Source organism: Ornithorhynchus anatinus, chromosome 7 (assembly GCF_004115215.2).
Source record: "Ornithorhynchus anatinus isolate Pmale09 chromosome 7, mOrnAna1.pri.v4, whole genome shotgun sequence".
NCBI lineage: Eukaryota > Metazoa > Chordata > Mammalia > Monotremata > Ornithorhynchidae > Ornithorhynchus > Ornithorhynchus anatinus.
In genome coordinates, this window is record NC_041734.1 from 82,675,659 (window position 1) to 82,701,564 (window position 25,906).

General features: G+C 56.3%; 1 protein-coding gene and 1 non-coding gene across 3 annotated transcripts; one reads left to right on the forward strand and one right to left on the reverse strand.

Moving 5' to 3' along the window:
* Window positions 1-1,858: 1,858 nt before the first annotated feature.
* Window positions 1,859-24,118, reverse strand: WDR75 (WD repeat domain 75). Of its 2 annotated transcripts, none has more exons than XM_029069381.2 (21): window positions 23,988-24,118; window positions 19,976-20,105; window positions 19,067-19,132; window positions 16,929-17,025; window positions 15,736-15,821; window positions 15,295-15,356; window positions 13,527-13,643; window positions 12,540-12,628; window positions 11,726-11,884; window positions 11,524-11,583; window positions 11,322-11,437; window positions 10,513-10,688; window positions 10,172-10,329; window positions 8,731-8,911; window positions 7,948-8,042; window positions 6,534-6,629; window positions 6,261-6,430; window positions 4,942-5,001; window positions 3,561-3,707; window positions 2,866-2,957; window positions 1,859-2,488 (listed from the first exon to the last, which is right to left on the reverse strand). In XM_029069381.2, exons 1-21 carry the CDS (start codon window positions 24,071-24,073, stop codon window positions 2,257-2,259), a joined length of 2,475 nt encoding a protein of 824 aa, XP_028925214.1. In that variant the 5' UTR covers window positions 24,074-24,118; the 3' UTR covers window positions 1,859-2,256. The 2 variants fall into 2 exon arrangements, with proteins under 2 accessions (XP_028925214.1, XP_028925213.1); XM_029069380.2 differs by having other exon boundaries at window positions 15,295-15,365; window positions 15,697-15,821.
* Window positions 4,074-4,211, forward strand: LOC114813414. The gene has a single exon (XR_003761134.1). It is a non-coding gene; the product is annotated as a small nucleolar RNA SNORA7 (small nucleolar RNA).
* Window positions 24,119-25,906: the final 1,788 nt, after the last annotated feature.

The window sequence follows — 25,906 nt, forward strand, 5'->3', positions numbered from 1 at the left end:
TGTCTGAAAAGCCTTTGGGCCCAGTGGAAAAAGCAGATGGTTTCCTGCTGACTCAAAGTCCAATGCTCTTCTTCATTCCTGCAAGGCTGAGGCCGTAGGGGGTCGGCCTGGAAGGTGGCGGGGTGGAGGGTGGGGGAGGATAAACTCAGTCTTCGAGAATCCAAGAAGCCAAACTCCCTGGGAAGTGCTTCGCTGACGGCAATCAACTGACGGGATGTACTAAGCATCTACTGGGTGTGCGGAACGCTTGTGAGAGAAGAGTTTGGAGACACCAAACCTGCTCCTGAAGGGCTTCCAGGCTAGCTTTGGCAGGATCAACCTCTGGTCCTGGGATTTTCAGCTCAGCACCAGGGTGTTCACGTTTGGGGCCCTTCTCAGGGTCACCGAGCAACACAGATGTCTGCAGTCAGACAGTTAACACGGGTTCCGGGGTACACACTGGTCCAAATGGATAGAATACGCACACATTTCTGAATCACGTTCTCACTGTGGGGAGCCCCTCCCCCAACCCTGGTAACCAGGGTTGATTCGATAACTTGTTTTGGCCCAGATTCCCAGTCGCTCAAGAGCTGGAGTTCCGAAGCAGCACAGCGTAGTGGTTAGAGCATGGGCCTAGGAGTCGGAAGGACCTGGGTTCTAATCCCAGCTCTAGCACTTGTCTGCCGTGTGATCTTGGACAATCCACTTCACTTCTCTGGGCCTGAGTTACCACATCTGAAAATGGGGATTAAGATCGTAAGCCCCAAGTGGGACATGGACTGTATCCAACCTCATTATCTTGCATGTACCCCAGCGCTTAGCACAGTGCCTGGCACATAGTAAGTACTTGCATACCATTTTTTTTTTAAAAAAGGGGCTACTGCATTGCCACAGCTGAGGGAGACTTAGGGCAGTGGAAAGCTCAGTGGCCTCCCCGTGTGGATAGAGTTTAGGCCTAGGAGTCAGAAGGACCTGGGTTCTAACCCTGACTCCATTTGTCTGCTGTGACCTTTGGCAAGTCGTCTCACTTCTCTGTGCCTCAGCTCCCTCATCCGTAAAATGGGGATTAAGACCGTGAGCCCTATGTAGGGCACGGACCGGGTCTGTTCGTAATAAACACTTAACAAATACCGTTAATAATTCATTCATTAGGGCAGCGGCTTCTCTACCTCTGCAGCCAGGACTGTCACTTCACTTGAGCACGAGCCCCGAACTGGTCCGCTCCACTGGAAGTTCCCGGAGGGCAGGGGCTGGGTCTCGGTGTCTTCCTCGGTTGTACTCTCCCCACTGCTCAGCGCAGTGCTTGGCACACAAGCAGGTGCCCCGCACTGTTGCCAAGGGCTCTGGCAGCTAAACCTCCCGTGTTCCTCTCAAACCATCAATGAGTGGTCTTTGCCGAGTACTTACTGTATGCAGACCATCGCATTGAGAGCTTGGGAGAGTCCAATACAACAGAGTAGCTGGCCATAATCCCTGCCCACAAGGAGTTCCCAGTCTAGGAGGCTTACCCCTCTCCCACACCGCCTCTGGCCCTGTGCCGGTGCCCATTCTGTCCTGCCTTGCAGTCTCTGGGGCTCTAAAGGCCATCTTTCCCGGTCCTAGTTTCCCCGAGGCGGGTGAGAACTGGGGGTCGGGGAGGGGAGGGAGAGGGCTGTTCCTCCTGAGCTCCAGGGACAGGGAAGCGAGGGCCTGACCGGCTCAGGCCCCCCGACTGCATTCCTTTCTGGAATCCGGTCCACCCCCGTGCCCTACCGGCCTATCCCGAAGCTTCCCTCGTTGCCTCGCGCCATCGAGGAAACCTTTGTGTTTGTGGAAAAACCGTCAAGGACCAGAGGAGGGTTGGCTTTCGCCGCCTGATCCAGAGATCAAAGAGAGCTTATTTTTAGATACTTGGCGACGGCATTCAGCTTTTATTGACTCTGGAGGACTACACGGGTTTGGGGGCCGGGGGCGTTCTGCTGACGGCAGCGAGGTGGGCTCCTGGGCGCGATCTGTGGCGGCAGCGGTGGAAGCAGCACTGCCCGTCTCAGCTTGGCGGGGCTGGGCGAGAGCCCTGCCAGGACAGCTGCTGTTTGCCTAGTGGGCAGAGAGCGGTTTGGCTAGGCAGTCTAGGCCTCCTCTGAGACCTTCTTGTTCGGGCCGAAGATGTCCGGGTTGGAAAGTTCTGACATTTAAGTGAAAGAAGGTCGGCACGAGCAGGGCCAGCGACACCAACCCTCCCGCTTGGGTCCCGGGCCGCCCTCTTCTCCTGCCCAGGGCAGAGGGGATGCAGCGCCCTCACAGAGCGGCCAGCCAGCTGTAATCCGTTTTCCTCAGTTTGCGCAGTTCCTTCTCCTGGGATTTCAGCAGTTGAAGGGGGACGTCACCCTCCAAACCAGGGTCGTCCTGGTCCACCTTGGTCTGATGGTTTTCCTCATTGGAATCTTCGGCCGCCTTCTCCTCTTCCTCCTCCTCTTCCTCCTCCTCCTCCTCATTCTCCATTTCAACGTCATCAGCTTTTTCCTCGGGACTGTGGCAGCAGGCAGAATAAAGTCATCAGCAACCCAGAGTGTGACATGCCCGCACGGGCGTGCGCGCGTTCACACACATACACACTCACTCTCTTTCTCTCATCCACCTTAAACCCAAGCGATGGCCCACAGGGAGAATTTCTGCTTTTGAATGGAAAACGAGACCTCTGCCTGTGTGATCTTTCAGGCCCCGGTCTGCCAACGGGAGACTTCCGCCTCTCCCACCGAACAAAGGCGACCCCCGAGTGCCGCTCTGCTGAACGGAAATCCTCAGGGAGAGAGAGAGAGGATCTTGGCAGAGTGGCCCAGCAGAGAACAGGAAAACCCAGGCCCGATGACAGCGAGAAGCCCCGGGCCAAGACCCTCCCTTACTTACCTGGGCGTCCCCTTGGACAGCAGCAGCGAGCGAACGAACATGGAGCACAGGAGCGAAGCCGGCGGCAGCACATGGGCCGGGGTGCGGAGGAGCTGGTCGAAGGGCACACGCAAAATCGGGCGGGCGGAAGACCGGTTAAGGGATTTGTTTCTCTCCCTTTTCTGCCCCTTCTCCCTCATCCTGTATCCCCTCCACCATTGTCACTCATCACCCTAAAGAGCCACCTCCTGCAGGAGGCCTCCCCGGCCACGCCACCCCATCGCTCCCGCAGCGCTCGGTTCTAGGCCCCGAGAGGCCCTTCCCCGTCCCCATTCCCTTGGCCCAGTCTGGTTCCCCTTCTGGAAGCCCTCTGGACCAAGCCGACACCCTCCAAACTCTCTGTTCTCTTCAACGGTCCCGCTTCCTCTGGTAGCAGATTTCTGCGGCTCGCCCCCGGCCCTCCCATCCCCCAGGGTGAGGGTCTGCCCGGTCCCGTCTGGCACTCGGAGGGAAGACGGCCAACGGGCGCTGCCCCAGCCTTGGGCGGGGACGGGTTACTGGGGAAGACAGGCAGGAAGGCACCCCACTGGCCAAACCCTATTCCGTCGCCCACCCCACGCCCACCAGGGTGAAAGGCCAGGAAATCCCCTTCGCAGACCCTCCCCACCCCTGTGCTCCCAAGTCCCTGGCGATCCCTGGGTCCTCTCCACAGTTACCTCATTGATGGCCACCGTGCCTTCGGGCAAAGCGGTGAGCATCCCGCTGTTTAAGCCTGCATCCTGCTGGGCTGGCGGTGGCTGCTCCTGATACTTGCCCAGGATGTAGTAGAAGGGAGTGACGGGCAGGTTCTCCTCGGCCAGCAACTGCAGGGGAAGGAGAGAAATGGGGGCGGCCCATCAGAGACCCTGGTGCAAAACCAGGAGAGGAGCAGCGTGGCCTAGTGCCGAGAGCCCAGGCCCAGGAGTCAGAAGACCTGGGTTCCAATCCTAGCTCCACCACTTGTCTGCTGAGTGACTCTGGGCAAGTCACTTCACTTGCGTGGCTTAGTGGAAAGACCACACGTCTGGGAGTCAGAGGGTGTGGGTTCTAATCCCAGCTCTGCCCCATGCCTGCTGTGTGACCTTGGGCAAGTCAAGCCTCAGCTGCCTCATCTGTAGAATTCAGAGCGTAAGCCCCTTGCGGGAAAGGGGGTTGTGTCCAACCTGATTAACTCGTATCTACCTCAGGGCTCCCTCTCAGGGTCACACCTGGAGAGTTTCCAGTCCTCTACCAGTCTCGGCTACAGGAGGGAGAGTCAAGCAGAGGCCTACCCGTTCCATTCTTAGCTTGGGCAATGGCTAGTGAGTGGAAGGCAATCCGCTACAAGTCAAAACTCACCCATGCTGGGCAGCAGCGGCATGGCAGAGGGTCGAGGGCAGAGACTCGAGTTTACTGCGCGGAAGGCGGCAATGGTAAACCGCTTCCGGATTTTTACCGAGAAAACTCTATGGACACACTACCAGTACGACTGCAGTTGGAGAGCGGGGCGATCCGGGAGACATGTGTCCTTGGAGTCGCTAGGGTCGGAAATGACTCGATGGCATAAGACACACACCTCAGGGCTTACACAGTAAGCACTTAACAAGTAGCATTATTATTATCATTAGTATTCCGTGACTCAATTCCCTCAACTGCAAAATGGGGATTAGGCCTGTGAGTCCCATGTGGGACAGGAACTGTGTCCAACCTGATTAGCTTGTGTTGACCCCAGTGCTTAACAAATACCACAATTATTATGAAAGCAGGCTGTGGGTGATGCCCAGCCACGGGCAAATACAGCCAGGCCTGGATGCGGGTCTGGGAAAAGGTCACCCCCAGACTCAATCCCAGGCAACTGAGTATCCCCCCTGACTCCAGCACCCCCAGCCCCAGCCTGGCACTTTATCTTCTGTGTTCTGCTCTTCTCCTCTGTTCCGCTCTCCTCTTGACAAGGGAAGCATCAGCGGGGGGAACGGGGACATGGGGGGGCGGTGGGACGAGGAGGGGGACAAATACGGGAGCGGGGCAGGCGTTCTGCCTCCCCCGTCGGCCTTCATCTCTGGAGTCTCCCGGACGTACCTGCTTGCTGGAGGGGGTCAGCTTCTCTTCTGGGGAATTCGAGCTGAAGGTCATGAGATCCTGAAAAGAGGCAGCGCAGACCATGCGCCAAGATGCTCAGCACGGTCCTCCGAGAGTGGACGTGATGGAGGAGGGAGACGGGGAACACACAGTCTCGACTCAAAAACATTCCAGCCCACATCTCCCCGCTCAAGAGCCTCCCGTGATTGCGCGTCCACCCCCGCATCCAACAGGAACTCCCCACCATCAGCTTTAAAGCAGTCAATCACCTCGCCCACTCCTACCTTACCTTGCTGCTCTCCTACTCCAACACAGACTGCACGCTTCGCTCCTTGCACCAGCTTGCTCACCGTGCTTCCGTATCTCCTAACTCACCACTGACCCTTTCCCCTCGGCCTCCCTCCCCTTATGCCAGAACCACCACTCTCCCCACCTTCAAAGCTTTATTAAGTCCACATCTCCTCCAAAAGGCCTTTCCTGACTCCCTCTCCCTTTGGCTCTGTCCCTATGAGCACTTGGTATTTGTCCCACTCTCGGCCTCGGAGCACTTATATACATATCTATAAGTTATATACTAGAAATTACATATTCCTATTAATGTCTGTCTCCCCGTTTCGACTCCGTTCGCTATGGGCAGGCAGGGAATGTGTCGGCCAACTCTGTTGTGTTGTACTCTCCCAAGTGCTTAGTACAGTGTTCTACACACGGTAAGTACTTGGTACACAGAACTGTTTGATTGATTTCAGGCAGAAAAAAGTGACCCAAGGGTCCAAACTCGAGCTGTCAACCTAGCGCAAGGTTGACGTTTGCTAAGCTCCCTGGGGTCTCTAGGCCCAAAGACTAGAAGATCCTAAGTAATGCTGGTATTCCTGTTCTTAAAGATCAATCCAAAGGAGAATTCCTTTTGCAAATCCCAGATTTTATCAGTGGGCTGAGGCGGGCTGGTGCTCAGAGTTGCCTCTCTGTCGAGGCCAGGCTTGCCCACCCCGCCGCCCCTAGATTGTGGCAGGCGCTTGTCCGACCTACCTGCCCAGAGAAGCAGTGCCTCCTAGCGGAAAGAGCCAGGGCCCGAAAGTCCGAGGACCTGGGTTCTAATCCAGCCACGCCTAGGTATCTACTGCGCATGACCTCGGGCAAGTCACTTCACTGAGCCTCAGTTTTCTCTTCTGCCAAATGGGGATTAAATCCTCCTTCTTCCTACTTAGCCCATGAGCCCGATGAGACAGGGACTGTGTCATGATTAACCTGAACCTATCGCCGTGCTAGGCACACAGTATATAAGTGCTTAACAAATACCCTAATTATGATCATCTCGTCACCTGGTTCTCGGTGAGAAAGTAGAACTGAGAGCGGTTGAGCCACTGGGACGTTTCAGAGAGGAAGGACTCGGGGACGTCCCTGGACACAAACACGGCGTACAACACCTTTTCCGCACAGATGTGCTTCTGGACACACAGAGGCCTTGGCTCACTGGGCTTGAATACAAACACTGGGGGAGGGGAAAGGCAGTGTCAGCACAGTGTCTCTCTTACACAGACACACACTCTCTTCTCTCTCCACACTCCCGCCCCCCCCACCAGCTGAGTACTCACAATCTGACCCCCCTGCGGACGAAGTGATTGCGGCAATATGTTCGGACAGGGGGTCCGACTCCAGCACTTCCACGTTCAGCTGGACGCTCCATTCCACTGAAAAGGCACATCGAATCCTTGAGACCGCCGGATGCCCACGGGCTTTGTTGTCCGATGCCCGGGCCGGCCACCCAGGGATCCAGGACAGTTGTTGGTCTGCCTGGGGACCCCACCCCTACGAGTGACCCGGGAGGGTGCTGGGACCCCTGGAGGGAGCAAGCGTCCCGGCTCTCGGTGGATGCCATGACCATTTGTTTCCAGAACATGGAAACATGTTGCACTTGCGGCACATGCTACACTTGTGCCAAGCTGTCTGACCCCAAAGGTGACTCTCGGCAATGGGCTCCGGGACGAGTCCCCACAGGAGATGGGGCGAGGAGACCGCGGTCAGTGGTGGAGGCAGCGACCGGAAGGGGGAATTCCAATAGTCACCTGCCAACCCCGAACAGTCTCAAATATTCCAATTGTGAGCTTAGATATATAAAATCGGGGGAATTCCACATTATCCTGAAAGTGTACTAAGCAGCTATCATGTGCAGAGTGCTCTACCGGCCATGTACTGAGTGCAGAGCACAATCCTGGGTACCTACTGTTTGTGCAGCAATGTGCTGTGCCCCTACAGGGTGCAAAACACTATGCTGGGTGCCCATCGTGTGTGGAGCTCTGTACTGGGCATTTGAGAACATGCAACAGAATCAGAAGACACTACCCCCTTACGAGCTAAGGGGAAAGACTGGCAGGTATGAATCATATTCATGAAATAGGAGCAGGAGGAAACACAGATATAAAAAAACCCAGCAAAAAGTGAATGAATGAACCAAAACAGCCAGGGGTGCTAAGGGCAGCTGATGGGATGATCTGATCTGGGAGGTGGGCTCAATCAGGGAAGGCACCCTGGAGGGGGTGGGTTTTCAGTAAAAGTTTTAGGTGAGGAGGGGCCGGCCTGGAAAATTTGAGATGGGTGAGTGGGTGAGTTATAAGAGGGCAAAGAGACAGGTTGGGGGAAGAGGAACAAGAGGTTGGGGACATTCCAAGAGGTGGGTAGGGCTCGAGTCAGGGGTCAGAGACAGGAGAGTTCGAGTGTGAGTCGGGGACAGCTAGGAAGGAGAGCCCTGCTCGGGACAAAGAACGGGTCGGAGTGGGGTTGGGGCGGATCTGAACCATACAGAGAGATCTAGGGTGGAGGAGATCTACACCATATGGAGAGAGCTGCGGTGGAGGAGATCTACACTATACGGAGAGAGCTGGGGTGGAGTGGAGCTATACTGTAAGGAGGGAGCCGGCGGGCACGCTGGACTTAGGTCATTCCCAAATCCATAGCCAGGGCCCCCACATCTGGGATGCGTTCGAAGGTGCGTCCACCCCAAGGACTCACATTCGCAGCTGAGCAAGTTCCAGCAACACAGGATGTCGGTATTCGTGGTGCCCAGGAGGTACTTGGAGCACTTCAGTCGTCCAAAGCACAGACTCCTACGCAAAGACAAGAAGCCGGGCAGTTGATGGCTCTGAGGAGGGGGGCGGGCCCAGAACCACCGCTCCACACCGTCACTTCCAGGGAGAAAACAGGCCTGGGAAGTGTCAAGGGAGGCCGCTTTCCTATTCTCCGGGAGGTGGGGGTGCGGTTGGGGGTAAAGTTGAGTGTCAAGAGTGTTTCCCTCTGTGCTCAAATTCTGCCTTCCGGCAGCCCAGGCCCAGGATTGTCCTGCTGAAATGCTGGGATACTGTGACGCTGGCCCACTGGGGCAGGGCTCAAGGTGACCCTGCAGTGCGGGATGACAGTTCCCCAGTCTCTCTGTGCCCGCTGCCAGCCCCGAGGGGTGGGGGAGGATGGGAGGAGAACTCCGCTGGGCTGGGGATAACCCCCTAGGAAGCAGCGGGACATCCGGTTGGGAAACGATTTTAAGACGGGATTAAGCAAGCGGATGAGGCAAGGATAATTCCCTCCCAAATTTACCCAGGATGATAAGGCTCTTATCGGCCGGACCTGAGAGAAGGCTCTTCCATGGGCCAGAGAGAGATAAGGGGGGCCCCGCGGAGGAGGGGGCGCCCACAGGAGCGCCGAAGGACTCCTCAGAGGTCGGGGATGGGTTTGGACGAGAGAGCAGGCCGACGGACGCTGGCCCGCAGAGAGGGGGCCGTTCTCCCGGCCCGTACTAACCTGATCCAGCCTGGGGGGTGGCAGAAGGTCCAGCGGAGGTCCCAACTGTCCGAGTCCCACAGCGTGACGATCTCCTGGAAGGCCACCGCCAGCAGGGAGCCATCCTCGCTGAAGCAGCATTTGGTCGGCTGGTAGCCGTGGTAGTTGCCCACAAAGTCACAGGTCCAGGCCGCGGCCTGTTCTGGACGGTCAACGGACACACGTCAGAGTTTGCCTTCTCCTCTGTCCCCGTGCCGCAGGACCCACTCACTCCCCTCTTGCTTCCTGACCTGATGGGAAAAGGTTCGAGCCCTCCCCACTGGGTGCACCCCTTGGGCCTAAAGGAAGTTAGGCAGTTGGGCTAAGAAAACAAAACGCTCTCCCCACCCTCCGTCCCCTGGAAGAACTAGGACAGTGGACACGAGAAGGGGGAATGCCCCCACCGAGCCCTTTCATCCCTCCAAGGTCAGTTGGGATTCTCGGTGAACCCCAACCAGTGGCTACGGTCTCCCTCTGCTCCCTGGGATTCTCCTCACACTGGGATCGGGAAGCAATGCCGGGGGAGACCTGGGCCCGGCCGACTGATAAGAGCGGATGGGAGGCGGGGGGCACTTCCCCCGCCCTAAACTCTCCGTCTTGTTTCAAGAACGTGAGTGTCATTTGGAAGAAGTTCTTCTGTCACCCCCTCCATCGCTGGTGTGCGCTTGGTGCTTTTGTGGGTTGTAAGATAGCGCCACCCAGGGGAAATGTTGACAAGGAACAGATCAGGGGTCGAGGGGAACGATGTCACGCCCATGATCCGCCCCTAACCAGGGAATAATAATGTTGATACTTGTTAAGCGCTTACTACGTGCACGGCACTGTTCTAAGCGCTGGGGTAGATACGAGGTAATCAGATTGTCCAACCTGAGGCTCCCAGTTAATCTCCATTTTACAGATGAGGTAAATGAGGCAGAGAAGTGACTTGCCCACAGTCACACAGTTGACAAGTGGCAGAACCGGGATTCGAACCCTCTGACTCCCAAGCCCGGGCTCTTTCCACTGAGGGGCAACGTGGCCTAACGGATAAAGCCCGGGCCTGGGAGTCGGAGGACCTGGGTTCCAATCCCGGCTCCACCACTTGCTACCGTGTGACCTCGGGCAAGTCATTTCACTTCTCTGTCACTCATCTGCAAAATGGGGACTGCGAGCCCCATGTGGGACAGGGAATGCATTCAATCTGCTTAGCTTGATCTACCCCAGAGTTTAGTACAGTGCCAGGCACATAGTTAGTGTTTAACAAATACCATTTAAAAAAAAGGGGCTGAGTGACCACGCCACTGGCCCATGACAGTGACCCGTCGATTGAGAACTGTGTGTGCGTGTGTGTGAGAGAGAGAAAGAGAGACAGCATGAGCGACAGACAGACGCGCAGACCCCACCCCTCCCACTGGCCGGCCCGCCCAGCCGCAACCACACTTACTGCCTGTGTCTGACTCCACTGTGCAGACCCAGACTTTGAAGCGTCCCTCTTTGCTGGCCGTCACCAGGGTGGGGGCTCCCTGGGCGTCCACGGGGCGGAAGCACAGGGCCGTGATGAAGTCGTCATGAGGCATGTTGACTCTCGTGTTCAGAGCAAAGCTGCGGGGGGGAGGGAGGGAGGGAGGTCTTTTAGATGTGGCTTCCCCGGCCTCGGCCCCGGCCGGTTTTTATTGGGGCGGGGCCGCCCGCGTCCTCCGCGGAGCCCCGTCCCCTCCCGGGGGCCCTTCCCCAGGGGCAACCCGGCCAGCTGTCCGTCGAGCGGGACTGGCCCGACGGCACTACCTCTGGGTCTTGGTTTTAAACTCCCACAGCTTCAGCTGCAACTCCAGTTCCGTGGCCTTCTCGTAGCGCTGCTCCACCGTGGCCAGCCACAGGCCCTGGCTGTCGAACGCGGCCTTGACCAGCTCCACCTGGATCAGGCCCGCCTCGTTGATGTACTCTTGTTGCACGATGTCCAGCTGTTGGCGCCCGGGAGGAGACGGTAGCCGAGAGTCCCAGTCGAAGCGTCGGTGGCGGGAACCCGACGGCGGCCACGCCCACCGACCCCCAAGCGTTCGGAAGCGGGGCCGAGAGGCCGAGGCCTCCCCGGCCCCCACCCTCACCCGCTAAGTGCCAACTCAAAGCCTACCCTCCCTCCCGGCCCCTTGCCCTCACCTTTCCCACTCCACGTTTGTATTTATTTCACACTTGGACCACTCCTTTCTTCCTGTGCCCATCTTCCCATTAGACTGCAAACTCCTTGAGGATACGGATTTCTATTAATTCCGCCGTCCTTTCCCTTGTACAGCGCTCTCTACGTAGTAGACCGGCAGCTCCCTGAGGACAGGAACTAGGTCTGCCAACTCTCCCCCGCCATTTTGTGCCGGTGTACTGGTGTGATTTTTCCGCTCCCCGTCACTGCTTCCTGCCTGCCCGCTGAGCTCTTGGTAACTACCCCGGAGAGCAAAGGACTCAGCCCCAGCGTCCACGCCTACGCTTACTACAGCACGTGGCACGTAGTAAGCGCTGAACAAATCCTGCAATTATTATTTATCATCATCCCAGTGCCCAGAGAGGATCCAGCTGCTCTGCCCCGTGGACCCCACACTCACGTTATATAGCTGTTTGTCATTCTGGAGGGAGTAAAACTGCAGGTGTCCCGGTTTCCCGTTCAGAACCAGGGCCTGGGTCCTCGGGTCGATCACCAAACCGGTATGGATACAGCTGCCTGCAGAGGGAGGGCGGAGGAGTGTTTGCAGGCGCCTGGAGCCGCCCGGCTCCCGTTCCCACCGCTCAACGCCGCACCATACTGACCTCGTACCAGGCCTTGGATCATGGCCGACACCTGTAGGTTGCTCTGAATGATGGTGAGCTCTGCGGGGGGCGGGGGGAAGAAAGAAACGGCGTCAGACGGGCCCCGGATGGTCTCAGAGCCAGTCCTCCCCTTTGGCCGGGCCCGGGTGGTCCCACAGCCGGCCCCCCCCAGCGAGCATTCCCAGCGAGGCCGTGGGCTTACTGTTATCCGAGTGGGAGATGCAGTACCGATCCCCGGTGGGGGAGACGGCGATGTGGTCGATGGGGGCTCCCAGGCGGGGCAGAAACTCCCTGTTCCGGTCCAGCTGGCACCGCCACTGCACCAGCACCGCCTCCCTGCCACCGCTCAACAACGTACTGCCTGTGCGGGCCGAAGCCGGGATCGGCGGGAGGGGCAGAGAGAGACACACGTGGCGTCAGGGAGACTGGGCACCTTCAAAAGGCGCTAACGCGAGTGACGAATGAAACAGAAAACACCCCCGTCCCCGCTCGCTGCGACTCCGGAGCCGGAGGGAAAGGAGAGACCTGGGGGTGGGGGGCGGGCACCAGCCCCCTCCCTCCGGTAGCCACGGACCCCCCCACACCCGTGTCACACCGGCTCTCCCTGGGGCTGAGATCGGCCAAAGGTTTTTGTAAATGAGAAGGGCCACCACTGTGCAGCCTCGACGTTTTTAAGTCTTCCCGCTGATTCCGAAGCAAACGGCTTTCGTTGACCTCAGATCGTTCTCGCGAGACGTTAAAGCAAAGGGCCAATTCCGGCTCTGCCTTGGGTGGCCTGAGCCTTTACGCCAACTCTAACAGAGGCACTAAAGTGGCTTTCAAGCCACCCCTTGGGCCCTGGGGGTCATTGTGCCCAGCTGTGCACCCTACCTGTGGAAAGCCCATCTCCGCCGGGAAAGACATTTCGCCACAAAATGATCGGTAAATCTGTCAGGGCTCGTGCCCTCCCCGCCAGACGGTCGAGGCCAGCCGGGGGTCTCTTTCCGCTTTCCCTGGGCAGGGGGATAGACACTCACCCTCCACTGAGAAAGCCAGGTCCGTGACCGCATCGTGGTGCCAATGAAGTGAAGTATATGTGTACGTGACCTTGTTGTCAAAATTTCTCCTGAGGAGGAAGAGAAAGAGAGCTCTTTCGAGGTAAAGGACAGTGCTCATCTTCTCTAGGCGGGGGGACAGTGCCCTTCCTCCTCCAGGCAGGGGACCCGCTGCGTGGACCAAATTCTGCTGGCCTGATTTCGTTTTCTCTGAATTCAACTTTCAGTGAGAAGCGGCATGGTCTAGGAGAAACAGCCCGGGCTTAGGAGCCAAGAGGAGCTGGGTTCTATTCTCAGCTCTGCCGCTCAACTGCTTTGTGACCACGGGCAAGTTGCTTCACTTCTCTGTACCTCAGTTACCTCATCTGTAAAATGGGGATTAACTGTGAGCCTCACATGGGGCAACCTGATTACCCTGTATCTACGCCAGCGCTTAGAACAGTGCTCTGCACATAGTAAGCGCTTAACAAATACCAACATTATTATTATTATTATTACAAGAGAATCAGGTCCCATATAGGCCTCACTGTCTAAGTAATCAGTGGTATTTATTGAGTGCAATAAATACACCCCTATTGCTATACAATAATCGCCAATAAATTATTGCCCCCAGTGTTTAGCACTTAACGAATACCACCATGATGATGATGATTTTCCCATTTCTAAGCACTGGAACCCCGACCACCCGGGAAACACCAAAGACATTTTGGATCAGCTGAAAGATTTCCCATCCGTGAAATGCTCATTCAAACTTTCTCAATGCTGACAGGGATGCAGGGTTTGGCTTGGGCTATTCCATTCCATCCCTGCCGCCCCCGTCCCACCCCCCACCCCCGGAGGAGGGATAAAATCAGCCCCGGGGCTGGGAAGGCTTCCACTAGGGCAGATTTTCCCAAGGAACAAAGAGGGAGCAAGGCAGAAGGTAGAGGGAGCGGGGGTCGCCAACTAGGGCTGCCCTGGTGCCCCTACCAGAGACGGATCCTGCCATCCTGATGGCCGCTGGCGATGCAGTCCTCCTGAGGGTGGCATGCCAGGCAGGTAAAGCAGTTTCTGGCGCCCTTCTTGATTGCTTCTGATAAGAAGAACCTGAAAGAGAGGAGGAGGGACGTTAGGAGGGACCGGTCCAGAGCCAACATCCCCTCGCAGCCCTGTCCGGGGGAGCGCACCGCAGCGCACCCCGCCGCCCGGGGCTGAGTGCAGGAGGGTGCTCTGACACAGCGCCACAGTCGGGCACCCCTCCGCTCACTCCACTCAAACCAGCTGGGGAGATGGGGAGGGGGACACGCTAACACCCACCGGAGAGGAAGAGTGGCGAGAGCAGGGGACAGGGAGCCAGGAGACCTGGGTTTGGAGCCCAGCTCCACCCACTGTTGGCTGTGTGGCCTTGGACAAGTCCCTCGTTTCTCGGCCTCAGTTTCCCCACCTACAAAATGTGGATAAGAGACCCGCTCTTCCTCTCAGACTGTGGATCTCGTGGGAGTCAGGGACGGTGGCAGATCGGACTAGCCTGTATTTCCCCATGTTCTGTTATAGTGTACTCTTCCAAGTGTTCAAGTGCTGCTTAGAGAAGGAGTGTGGCACAGTGGAAAGAGCCCAGGCTTGGGAGTCAGAGGTCATGGGTTCTAATTCCAGTTCTGCCACTGATCAGCTGGGTGACCTTGGGCAAATCACTTGACTTCTCTGTGCCTCAGTTACCTCATCTGAAAGATGGGGATGAAGACTGTGAGCCCCACACGGGACAACCTGATTACCCTGTATCTACCCCAGTGCTCAGTACATAGTAAGCACTCAACAAATGCCACCATCATCATCGTCATCAATAAATACTGATTTGTTGACTGAATGATCAGTCCCCAAGCTCCGCTTCTCCTCAGCTGACCTCCTACCGCATCACCACAACCCTCTCCCTCTGCTCTCCCTGCCCCGCCCACCCCACATCACTTAGGTATATATGCATGTATCTATAATTCTATTTATTTACATTGATGCCTATTTGCTTATGTTGATGTCTGTCTCCCCGTCTCTAGACTGTGAGCCCATTATGGGCCTTGGCATATTCTCTATTGCTGTATTGTACTTTACAAGCACTCAGTAAAGTGTTCTGCATACAGTAAGCGCTCAATTAATATGATTGAATGAATGAATGCACTGTATTTTGAACAATCCCCTCTCAATCCAAAAATTCAAGCTCAGCCTTCTCCGCCCGCCTGCACCGTGGACTTTTCTGCAGAAGAGACAGCCCGGCAAGAGAATGCACAGCCCCATAACCCTTATGTTCATATCTGGAACTTAGTTATTTATATTCATGTCATTCTCCTCCTCTGAACTGGCTCACTGAGGGCAAGGAACGTGTCTACCAACTCTGTTAATAATGTTGGTATTTGTTAAGTGCTTACTATGTGCAGAGCACTGTTCTAAGCGCTGGGGTAGGCACAAGGGAATCAGGTTGTCCCACATGGGGCTCACAGTCTTAATCCCCATTTTACAGAAGAGGTATCTGAGGCACAGAGAAGTTAAGTGACTTGCCCATAGTCACACAGCTGACAAGTGGTGGAGCCGGGATTCAAACCCATGACCTCTGACTCCAAAGCCCGTGCTCTCTTCACTGAGCCATGCTGCTTCTCTAATATTATTCTGCTCTCTCCCTGGCGCTGGGTACAGCGCTCTATACGTACTAAGCGCTTAGGAAACACCACTGACTGGTTGAAATTTTCAGTGTTGCAACCCTCGACCATACCTGTTTGTTACTTTCTTCTTGAAAAAATACACTGACAAACAGTAGCCTCGTGCTGTAGCCACGTAATCCCCCTGGGAAGAGAGGGGGAGGGGTTAGGTCCCGGAACCTCAAAGAAAGTGGCCGACAAATCCCGCCCCTTCCGGCGGCGGTTTCCTCTTTGCCGTCCAGTCTCCTAGCAAGGCGGTTCAAGGAGCCTAGCTATTAAAACCCAGCGGGTGCGAAGCGATTCCGTCTTAGGTGTGTCGGGGCAGAAAACATCCCCTCCCGGCTCAGACGTCCCCGTGCCGCGGCCTGAGGCCGACCCCCGAGAAGCCGCCTAGGAATCCACGAGCCCCCCGAGCTGCCCCCCGCCCCGGGGTCCCCCGGCTGAGATGCGCTGCGACCGTGGCCCAGGGCTCCTACCAGCTGGCTGACTGCCGTGCACTTGGGGGACTTGTCGATGTAATCCAGGACGACGTTCTGCTCCCCGGCTTCGATTTCCCGGCCGGGGGACCTGGGCAGCTTCACCGAAATCAGCTGGGAGGTGCCTGGACCGAGGAAATGGAGTTCAGAAATTCCCCCGGAGGCCGGACCGGGGGGTGGGAGAGGTGAGGGTGCCACCTGGCCCAGCAGACAACAGGACCTGCTCTCTCTGGAGCCAGGGGGAATCGAGTGCCATCGTCTCACGCGATCCTGGCTGCACCATTAAAAGCCGAAACTGCTACCGGTGAAGCAGTGTGGCTCAGCGGTAAGAACCCGCGCTTGGGAGTCAGAGGTCATGGGTTCTAATCCCGGTTCCGCCACTTGTCAGCTGTGTGACCTCGGGCAAGTCACTTAACTTCTCTGTGACTCAGTTACCTCATCTGTAAAATGGGGATGAAGATTGTGAGCCCCAAGTGGGACAACCTGATTACCTTGTATCTACTTTAGCCCTTGGCACAGTGCTTGGCACATAGTAAGCGCTTAACAAAGACCATCATTATTATTATTGCCCGTGACCCTGAAGCCTGGCTCCCCGTTGGGACTCGGGAGCCACTGTTTGGGACCACCTGGAATTTCTGCTCAAAATAAAACTCACCCCCAAACCCCCCTCTTCACCTTCCAAACCCACACCAGGCCAGGGCCAGGCTTCCCGGGGGGGGACGATTCGAGAACCAGCAGGGTCCAAGGTCCTTCAAGGACAGGGAGCATGTCGACTCACTGTCGACCTCACCCAAGCGCTCGGTACGGGGCTGTGGCACACAGTAGATCAGAAGTGCCTAGACGGCACAAACCGTGTCTAGTCACGGCACAAACCGTGTCTAGTCACCCTACGGACCTCTCCCAAGCGCTCGGTACAATGGTCTGTAATCAATCAGTGGTATTTACTGAGCACTTTTCCCGTGCAGAGCACTCTACTGAGCGCTCAGAAGAGGACAGTATAATAGAGTCGGAAGATACGCTCTCTGATGATTGACTGAAATCAATCTCGCCCTCGAATCCACCCCAAACTTAATCACAATATTGGACGCCGAGGGCCCCGGGAACCGCCGACCTGACGGCCTGAAACTAGAAACCCATCCTGGCCGAAGACGGAGCAGCTTTCCGGGGAGATCGTCTACGCTAAAACGGCAAAAACCGAGCAGTGAGATTTGGAAAACCCCAATTCCACAAACCGTCTTGTGCTCCTTTCTGAGGGACGAGAAGAAAAACCAAGTCCTTGAGGTGAGTGGCTGGGTATAAGGCATAGAGTTCACATCCCACGACGAAGGTCTGGAAGAACAAGCGTACGGCCGTGTTAACGACATCCCCGACGACACGACGACTCTTGTGCCCCGACCGCTCCACCCCGCCGGGTGGAACAGGCAGATGTGACGGTCAGGCGGTATGTGGCTACCCCTTTGCTATCCAAGTTTTTTGTGTTTTTTTGGTGATTGTATTTGTTCAGCACTTTCTATGGGTCAAGCACTGCTCTAAACACTGGGGTAACACTGGGGATAGCACGGGACTCAACCTACGGGGACTCACGCTCCGCTCCGGCCACCAGGCCTATGATGCTTAAAGGACTGTCCGGGGGTGGACAGTCGAGGTCTTCCCAGACTGAGCTCCGCCATTCACCTCCCCTCAGCTGAGCCCCCTTCCCCTTTGCTCCTCCTCCCCACCCTCTGCTCCTCCCCCTGCCCTGTCCTCATTTGTATACATTATTTATTACCCAGTTTATTCTGTTAATGAGGTGTACATCCCCTTGATTCTATTTATCGCGATCATGTTGCCTTGTTTTTGTTTTGTTCTGTTTTGCTGTGCTGTCTCCCCCGATTAGACTGTGAGCCCATCATCGGGCAGGGATTGCCTCTATCTGTTGCCGAACTTTACGCTCCAAGTGCTTAGTACAGTGCTCTGCACATAGTAAGCGCTCAGGTAATACTATTGAATGGATGAATGGACGGGGCCAGTAGCCGGCAGGGGTGGTTTTCACGCTTCAGCACTGCCACCTGGGGGCAGATGCAAAAGAACACCGGGGCCAACAGAGGGCCACTTTTAATAATAATAATAATAATAATAATAATAATGATAATAACAATAATAATTATGGTATTTGTTAAGCACTTACTATGTGCCAAGCACTGTTCTAAGCGCTGGGGTAATAATAATGATGGCATTTATTAAGCACTTACTAGATGCCAAGCACTGTTCTTAAATGCTGCGGGGGGAGTAAAAAGTAATCAGGTGTCCCACGTGGGGCTCACAGTTTCAGAGAAGCAGCGTGGCTTAGCGGAAAGAGCCCGGGGTTTAGGAGTCAGAAGTCATGGGTTCTAATCCTGGCTCCGCCACCTGTCAGCTGAGGGGCTCTGGGCAAGTCACTTCACTTCTCGGTGCCCCAGTTCCCTCGTCTGGAAAATGGAGATTAAGACTGTGAGCCTCACGTGGGACAACCTGATCACCCTATATTACCCTTTATCTACCCCAGCGCTTAGAACAGTGCTCGGCATATAGTAAGCGCTTAACAAATACCAACATTATTATCATTAATCCCCATTTTACAGATGAGGGAACTGAGGCACAGAGAAGTTAAGTGACTTGCCTAAGGTCACACAGCTGATAAGTGACTGAGCCGGGAGTAGAATACACAACCTCTGACTCCCAAGCCTGGGCTCTTTCCACTAAGCCACGGGTAATCAGGATGTCCCACATGGGGCTCACAGTCTTAATCCCCATTTTACAGATGAGGTAACTGACGCCCAGAAAAGTTAAGTGACTTGCTCAAAGTCACACAGCTGACAAGCGGGTGGAGCCGGGATCAGAACCCACGTCCTCTGACTCCCGAGCCCATGCTCTTTCCACTAAGCCCACGCTGCTTCTCCCTTTTCTGCCCCCTCTTCCCCACCCCATCCCCGGCTCTCTTGTCGGGATAGGAGGGAGGGCTCCGGGGGTCCCTAGGCCGCGACGACCTTAGACTCCTTCCCAGAAGATCCCCCCAAGCTCCAGGAACCCGAACGCTCTGGACGGCACCTGGGGGAGGGGACGAGGGTGACACGATCCCCTTGTGCCGCTGCTTTGCCGCCCCCCATCCCTAGACAGCGGGAGCGGTGAGTTGAGCGCCCTGCATGCAGTGAGTACCCAATAAATAGCATCGCTTGGCGGGGAAGAAGACTATTGCTATTGTTCTTGTCTGTCCGGCTCCCCCGATTAGACGGTAAGCCCGTCAAAGGGCAGGGACTGTCTCTATCTGTTACCGATTTGTACATTTCAAGCGCTTAGTACAGTGCTCTGCACATAGTAAGCACTCAATAAATACTATTGAATGAATGAATACCTTGATGAGAATCCCGTCGGAGAAGTCCCAGAGCTTAACGGTGCCATCGAGAGAACAAGAATACAGCTGAAGGGACGAGAGCCACAGGAAACGGGTGAGAAGACGAGGGACACCCGCCAACGGAGCCCCCCACCTGCTGCCCGGCCCCTCGGGACTCCGGCCGGGGCCATCGGAGCAGCCGGAAAGGCCACGTCTCCGAGCCTGGAACGGTGCAGGGGACGTTGGGGACGACGGGAAGGAGGGGCCGACCCGTGTCTCGGGGAGGGCTTCAGGGGGCTGACAGGCTGGAGAACTGCCACCCGGGGTCTTTCCAGCCTCGATGGGAAGCCCTCGGGTGTGGCGAGAGGCCCGGATCAGAGAGCCATGAGGGTGGTCGTCCCATCAGGTCAGTAGAGGGGCCACACCGTGGTCCCACCCCTGCCCGTTGGCTCCTCGCTGGCGACAGGTTGGGAAGATCCCAGGGGCCTGGAAGCTTCCGAGAGGCCGACCGTTGCGTCGCCGTCGGCCTCAGCTCCGCCCTCGGTGATGGGGCCCCTCCTGCCTCGGCGGGAGCTGGATCCACCCCGGGATCTGGGATTCCTGGACCTCGGCCGGAGGAAGGCCGCAGCTGCCGGACCCACCCAGAGCTCCAGAAAGGAAGGACCCCCCCCCCCCCCCCGCCACGGACGGTCCCCCAACTCTAACATCACATCCTCAGGGGTCTGTCGCACTTTGCTCGCACAGCACGGCGGAATCAACGCCCCGTGAGCCTCCGCGAAAACCCTCCGGGACGTCCGGCACCTCGAGCCCCTGCCCAGGCCAGGGTGGCGGCTGCTTGAGCCCTCGGTGCCCCGCTGCCCCCGACCCCCGGTTCACGGGACCTTCCCCGCCTGGAGCCCTCACGGAATCGTGCACGGCGAGGAGACCCACCTGCAGGTGGTTGTTGGGGTTGAGCTGGATGCCGGTCACCAAGGCGGTATGTCCCTGCAAGACGTGCAAGCACTCTTCTGTCGACACGCTGAATACTTTGATGAAGTCCCCCGAGATACACAGCAGGAACCTGGACGGAGATGAGCCGGACTTCAGGCCCACAGCCGGAGGACAAGTGTCGGGACCTCCCCCACACCCAACCCAGGCCCTCCCCTGTGGCCCTGGGCTTCCCAGGGGCGGGGGGGGGGGGTAGGTAGACAGCATCACGGTCTTGGGTGTGAGTCTCATCAACTGGGGGCCGGGGGGGGGAATGGGATGGAGACCCTTTCGCTGGTTAGGGGCTGCCAACGAGGGGTGGGCCAGAAGAAGCAGTGCAGACTAGTGGAAAGAGCCCGGGACTTAAAATCAGGGGACCTGGACTCTGATTCCAGCTCTCCTGCTTTTCTGCTGCTGGCCGGGCAAGCCACTTCACTTCTCTGGGCCTCAGTTTCCTCATCTGTAAAGCGAGGATGAAATCTTCCTCCTTCCTACTTAGACTGTGAGCTCCATGTAGGACAGGGACTGTGTCCGATTGGATTATCTTTGTATCCCCTCCAATGTTCGGTAGAGTGGCAGGCACGTAGTAAGTGCTTAACGGTACCACAAAAAATAAAATAAATGAATAAAAGCGAGTCCCAAACCCCACACTGAACGATCAACGCTTTTCCCGACAAATCGCGCCAGCCCAAGAAAGGCATTTTGCAACTTTCTCTCCAGCCCAGGGTTGGCAGTGCCCCCCGCCTGCTCCCTCCACAGGGCCCGCTGGGCCGTGCTGGCACCCCGCTTGATACCGAGAGAGAATTCTGCCCAACTGAGCGTCGGGAAAGCTGCTGGGCCAGCGAGGAACTCCAAACACAGATCCCGGGCCAGTCGGTACTATGATTAGTCTGTCAATCATATTTATTGAGCACTCACGGCGTGCGCGCCGAGGCCGTGGGCCTGCGGCAGCCATCCGCCGCCAGCGGCGGACTAGCCGGAGGAAGGTGCGGCCGTGCCAGCCAAAACTCACCCCTCTCCCCTGGACCCAACGCTATCAGAAAGAATGCCATCTCCCAGAGGCGGGGGAGAACCAAAGCCAAAGCTGGCACAAAAGCGACGCCTGTCCTTTGGTCTTTGTCAAGACACCCTGGGGGCAGCTGGCAGGGCGCAGTAGGGAGGGGGTCTCGGGGGGAGGCCGCGGGACAGGGTCAGTTTTCCACACTGACACTTGGAGTTTGAAGACATTTCCCCAAGAGTAGCCACTTTGGGGGGGAACAGGCAGGCGGCACCTTGGCAGCTGGAGGGAAGGGCTGGCCGGGGCGAGCTCCGTCACCCGCTGTGCCGCCTCTGTGACCAGAGGGCAATTCTCTTGGCCATTTCTGGGACTCGCAGAGTCCGAGGAACGGACATGGGCAGAAATCCCGACTTCGGGGAAAGGGCTCTGAGCTCGGCTCTCACTCTCTGAGTCCCTGACAGTGTCCACCCACGGGCTCCGTGGCCCTTTCCAAACCCGGGCTGCCCTCTCGGGGACCCTGACTGGTAAGCTCGCCCCTTCCCCAGAGCCTGAAGAATTTGTTTCCAGACGCATCCAGCCACGGCAGAAGCAAGCGGGCACAGGCAGACGCACCATGCAAAAATACAGAGGGAGCAGAAGGAAATCCAGACACAAGACGGAGATACGGAGAGGCGAATAATCCCCCTAGATTGTACGTTTGTTGTGGGCAAAGAATGTGTCTGTTTACTGTTATAGTAAAATAATAACGATAATGATAATTATGGTATTTAAGCGCTTACTATGTGCAGAGCACTGTTCTAAGCGCTGGGGTAGATACAGGGTAATCAGATTGCCCCACAGGAGGCTCAAAGTCTTAATCCCCATTTTACAGACGAGGGAACTGAGGCATAGAGAAGTGACTTGCCCACAGTCACACAGTTGACAAGTGGGAGAGCCGGGATTCGAACCCATAACCGCCCGACTCCCAAGCCCGGGCTCTTTCCACTGAGCCACGCTGCTTCTCTAGACGGTGAGATCCCTGTGGGCTTGGATTGTTTCTCTCTTTTGCTGTAGTACACTTTCCCAAGCGCTTAGTACAGTGAAGCAGAGAAGCAGCGCGGCTCAGGGACAAGAGCCCGGGCTTAAGAGTCAGAGGACGTGGGTTCTAATCCCGGCTCCACCCCCTGTCTGCTGTGACTTCGGGCAAGCCACTTACTTTCTCTGTGACTCAGTTCCTTCACCTGTAAAGTGGGGATTAAGACTGTGAGCCCGTTGTTGGGCAGGGACTGTCTCTATCAGTGGCTGAACTGCACATTCCAAGCGCTTAGTACAGTGCTCTGCACATAGTAAGCACTCAATAAATACAACTGAATGAATGAAGACGATGAGCCCCAGTGGGACAACCTGATTGCCTTGTATCAACCCCAGCGCTTAGAACAGTGCTGGGGACCTAGTAAACGCTTCACAAATACCATCATTATTGTTATTATTACAGTGCTCTGCACATAGTAAGCACTCAACAGATGCGATTGAATAAATGCCAACACACACATACCACTCCCACGTGGGACAACCTGATTACGTTGTATCAACCCCAGTGCTTAGAACAGTGCTGGGGACATAGTAAGCGCTCAAAAGAAGCGAATGAATAAATGTCAACACACACACATACACCCTCCCCCGTGGGACAACCTGATTACCTTGCATCAACCCCAGCGCTTAGAACAGTGCTGGAGACATGGTAAGGGCTTCCCAAATACCATCATTATTATTATTACAGTGCTCTGCACATAGTAAGCGCTCAACAGATGCGATCGAATAAATGCCCACACACACACACACACACACAAACTCACCCCCTCTCCCGTGGGACATCCCGATTACCTTGCATCAACCCCTGCGCTTACAACAGTGCTGGGGCCATAGTAAGCGCTCAAGAGATGCGATTGAATAAATGTCCACACACACACACCCCACGTCGGACAACCTGATGACCCTGCAGCAACCGCAGCGCTTAGAACAGTAGGCGCCTCCCCAAATACCATCATTATCATTATTACAGTGCTCTGTGCAAAGTAAGCGCTCAACAGATAATAATGTTGGTATTTGTTAAGCGCTTACTATGTGCAGAGCACTGTTCTAAGCGCTGGGGTAGACACGGGGGAATCAGGTTGTCCCACGTGGGGCTCCCAGTCTTCATCCCCATTTTCCAGATGAGGTAACTGAGGCACAGAGAAGTGAAGTGACTCGCCCACAGTCACACAGCTGACAAGCGGCCGAGCTGGGATTCGAACCCATGACCTCTGACTCCAAAGCCCGTGCTCTTTCCACTGAGCCACGCTGCCTCTCAACAGATGCGATCGAATAAATGGCAACACACACACACACACACACACACCTGGGACAACCCGATTACCTTGCATCAACCCCAGCGCTTAGAACAGTGCTGAAGACAGAGTAAGCGCTCAATAGATGCGATTGAATAAATGTCCACACACCCACGCGGGACAACCCGCTGACCCCGCATCAACAACCGCAGCGAGCGCTTAGAACAGTGCTGGGGCCACAGTAAGGGCTTCACAAATCCCATTTTACTATTATTACAGCGCTCTGCACATAGTAAGCGCTCAACAAATGCGACTGAATGCCAACCCCCCCCCCCCAACACGTGGGACCACCCGATGACCCCGCATCAACCACCGCAGCGCTTAGGACAGTGCTGGGGCCCCAGTAAGCGCTCAAGAGATGCGACTGAATAAATGTCCACACCCCCCCCCCCCCCCCACGTGGGACCACCCGATGACCCTGCAGCCACCGCGGCGCTTAGAACAGCGCTGGGGACATAATAAGCGCTCAAAAGAAGCGACCGGATAGATGTCCGCTCCCTCGCCCCCGTGGGACCCGCCCGCTGACCCCGCCTCGACCACGGCGGCGCTTAGGAGAGGGCCGGAGCCCTGGGGAGCGCTTCCCCCACTGCCGCGTTCTTCCCCCCGCTCTGACCGAGAATCTGCGGAGAAGACGGTGCGGCAGAAGACGAGCGCGCTGCCCCCGCTGCGGACCACGCGGAGCGACGCCTCCCGCCCCATGTCGGGCCCGGGCCGGGGCCTCCTTCTCCTCCTCCTCCTCCTCCGCCGCCGCCGCCGCCGCCGCCTTGACCTCTGACCTCCTCCTCGCCTCCTCTCCTCCTCCCCCCCACCCTCCCGCTGACGTCACGCCGCCGCTTCCGGGAGCGGCCGGAAGAGCGGCGGGAGGGGCCGCTCTGGGCCGCTCGGAGGTCCCCGCTCGGTGGTCCTCGGTCCTCCCGGCCCCAGCGGAGGGAGGGCGGCCGGGAGGAGGAGGCCGGGGCGGCCAGGGAGAGACCCCAGGCAGGGCGGGGAGGACCCCTGTAGACGCAGGCCCCACCCCCCACGGGGGGACGGAGGCACCTGCGGCCCGGGGGCCAGTTTCTGGGGCTCACAGTAATAATAATAATGATAATAATAATAGCTTATTATGGGCAGAACACCGTTCTAAGCGCTGGGGCAGAGACAGGGTGATTACAGGTTGTCCCATGGGAGGCTCACAGTCTTCATCCCCATTTTATCCCGGCTCTGCCCCTTGTCAGCTGGGTGCCTGTGGGCAGGTCACTTCACTTCTCTGGGCCTCAGTGACCTCATCTGGAAAATGGGGATGAAGACTCTGAGCCCCACGTGGGACAACCTGATTCCCCTGTGTCTCCCCCAGCGCTTAGAACAGTGCTCGGCACATAGTAAGCGCTTAACAAATACCAACATGATTATTATTAAAATGGGGATTAACTGTGAGCCTCCCGTGGGACAACCTGATGACCCTGTATCTCCCCCAGTGCTTAGAACAGTGCTCTGCATATAGTAAGCGCTTAACAAATACCAAAATTATTATTATTATTATTTGTTAAGCACTTACTATGTGTAGAGCACTGTTCTAAGCGCTGGGGGAGAGACAGGGTGATTACAGGTTGTCCCATGTGAGGCTCACAGTCTTCATCCTCAGTTTACAGATGAGGGAACTGAGGCACAGAGAAGTGAAGTGACTTAATAATAATAATGTTGGTATTTGTTAAGTGCTTACTGCGTGCAGAGCACTGATCTAAGTGCTGGGGAGATACAGGGTAAGGAGGTTGTCCCACAGGAGGCTCACAGTCTTCATCCTCAGTTTACAGATGAGGGAACTGAGGCACAGAGAAGTGAAGTGACTTAATAATAATAATGTTGGTATTTGTTAAGTGCTTACTACGTGCAGAGCACTGTTCTAAGTGCTGGGGAGATACAGGGTTAAGGAGGTTGTCCCACAGGAGGCTCACAGTCTTCATCCCCATTTTATAGATGAGGGAACTGAGGCACAGAGAAGTGAAGTGACTTGCCCAAGGTCACGCAGCTGATAAGCGGCGGAGCTGGGATTCGAACCCACGATCTCTGACTCCCAAGCCCGGGTTCTTTCCACTGAGCCACACTGAGCGCTTACTATGTGCAGAGCACTGGATTAAACACTTGGAATGGACAGTTCGGCAACAGATAAAAGATGATCCCTGCTCAACAACTGACCAACCTCTGGTGGGGCAGGGAGAGCCCCCCAGGTTCTAAACCGGCCTCTGCCACTTGTATGCCGTGTGACCTTGGGCAAGTCATTTCACTTCTCTGGGCCTCAGTGACCTCACCTGGAAAATGGGGATTGAGACTGTGAGCCCCTTGTGGGACAACCTGATCGCCTTGTATCTCCCCCAGCACTTAGAACAGTGCTTGGCATACAGTAAGCGCTTATCAGATAGTGTAATTATTAATACTTACTTATGATTATTAATATTAATCATTTTAGGAGAAGCAGCGTGGCTCAGTGGAAAGAGCTCAGGCTTCGGAGTCAGAGATCATGGGTTCTAATCCCAGCTCCGCCATTGTCAGCTG

What these genes read in the sequence shown, in the direction of transcription:
- WDR75 (XM_029069380.2), bottom strand. Translation starts at nt 24,073, where the DNA reads ATGGGGCGGGAGGCGTCGCTCCGCGTGGTCCGCAGCGGGGGCAGCGCG. An exon ending in GTCTTCTCCGCAGATTCTCG is followed by an intron (nt 20,106 to 23,987) that starts GTCAGAGCGGGG and finishes ATCTCCGTCCAG; the next exon opens with GTTCCTGCTGTGTATCTCGG. An exon ending in TGACCCCCTCCAGCAAGCAG is followed by an intron (nt 3,708 to 4,941) that starts GTACGTCCGGGA and finishes CTTCCCCTGCAG; the next exon opens with TTGCTGGCCGAGGAGAACCT.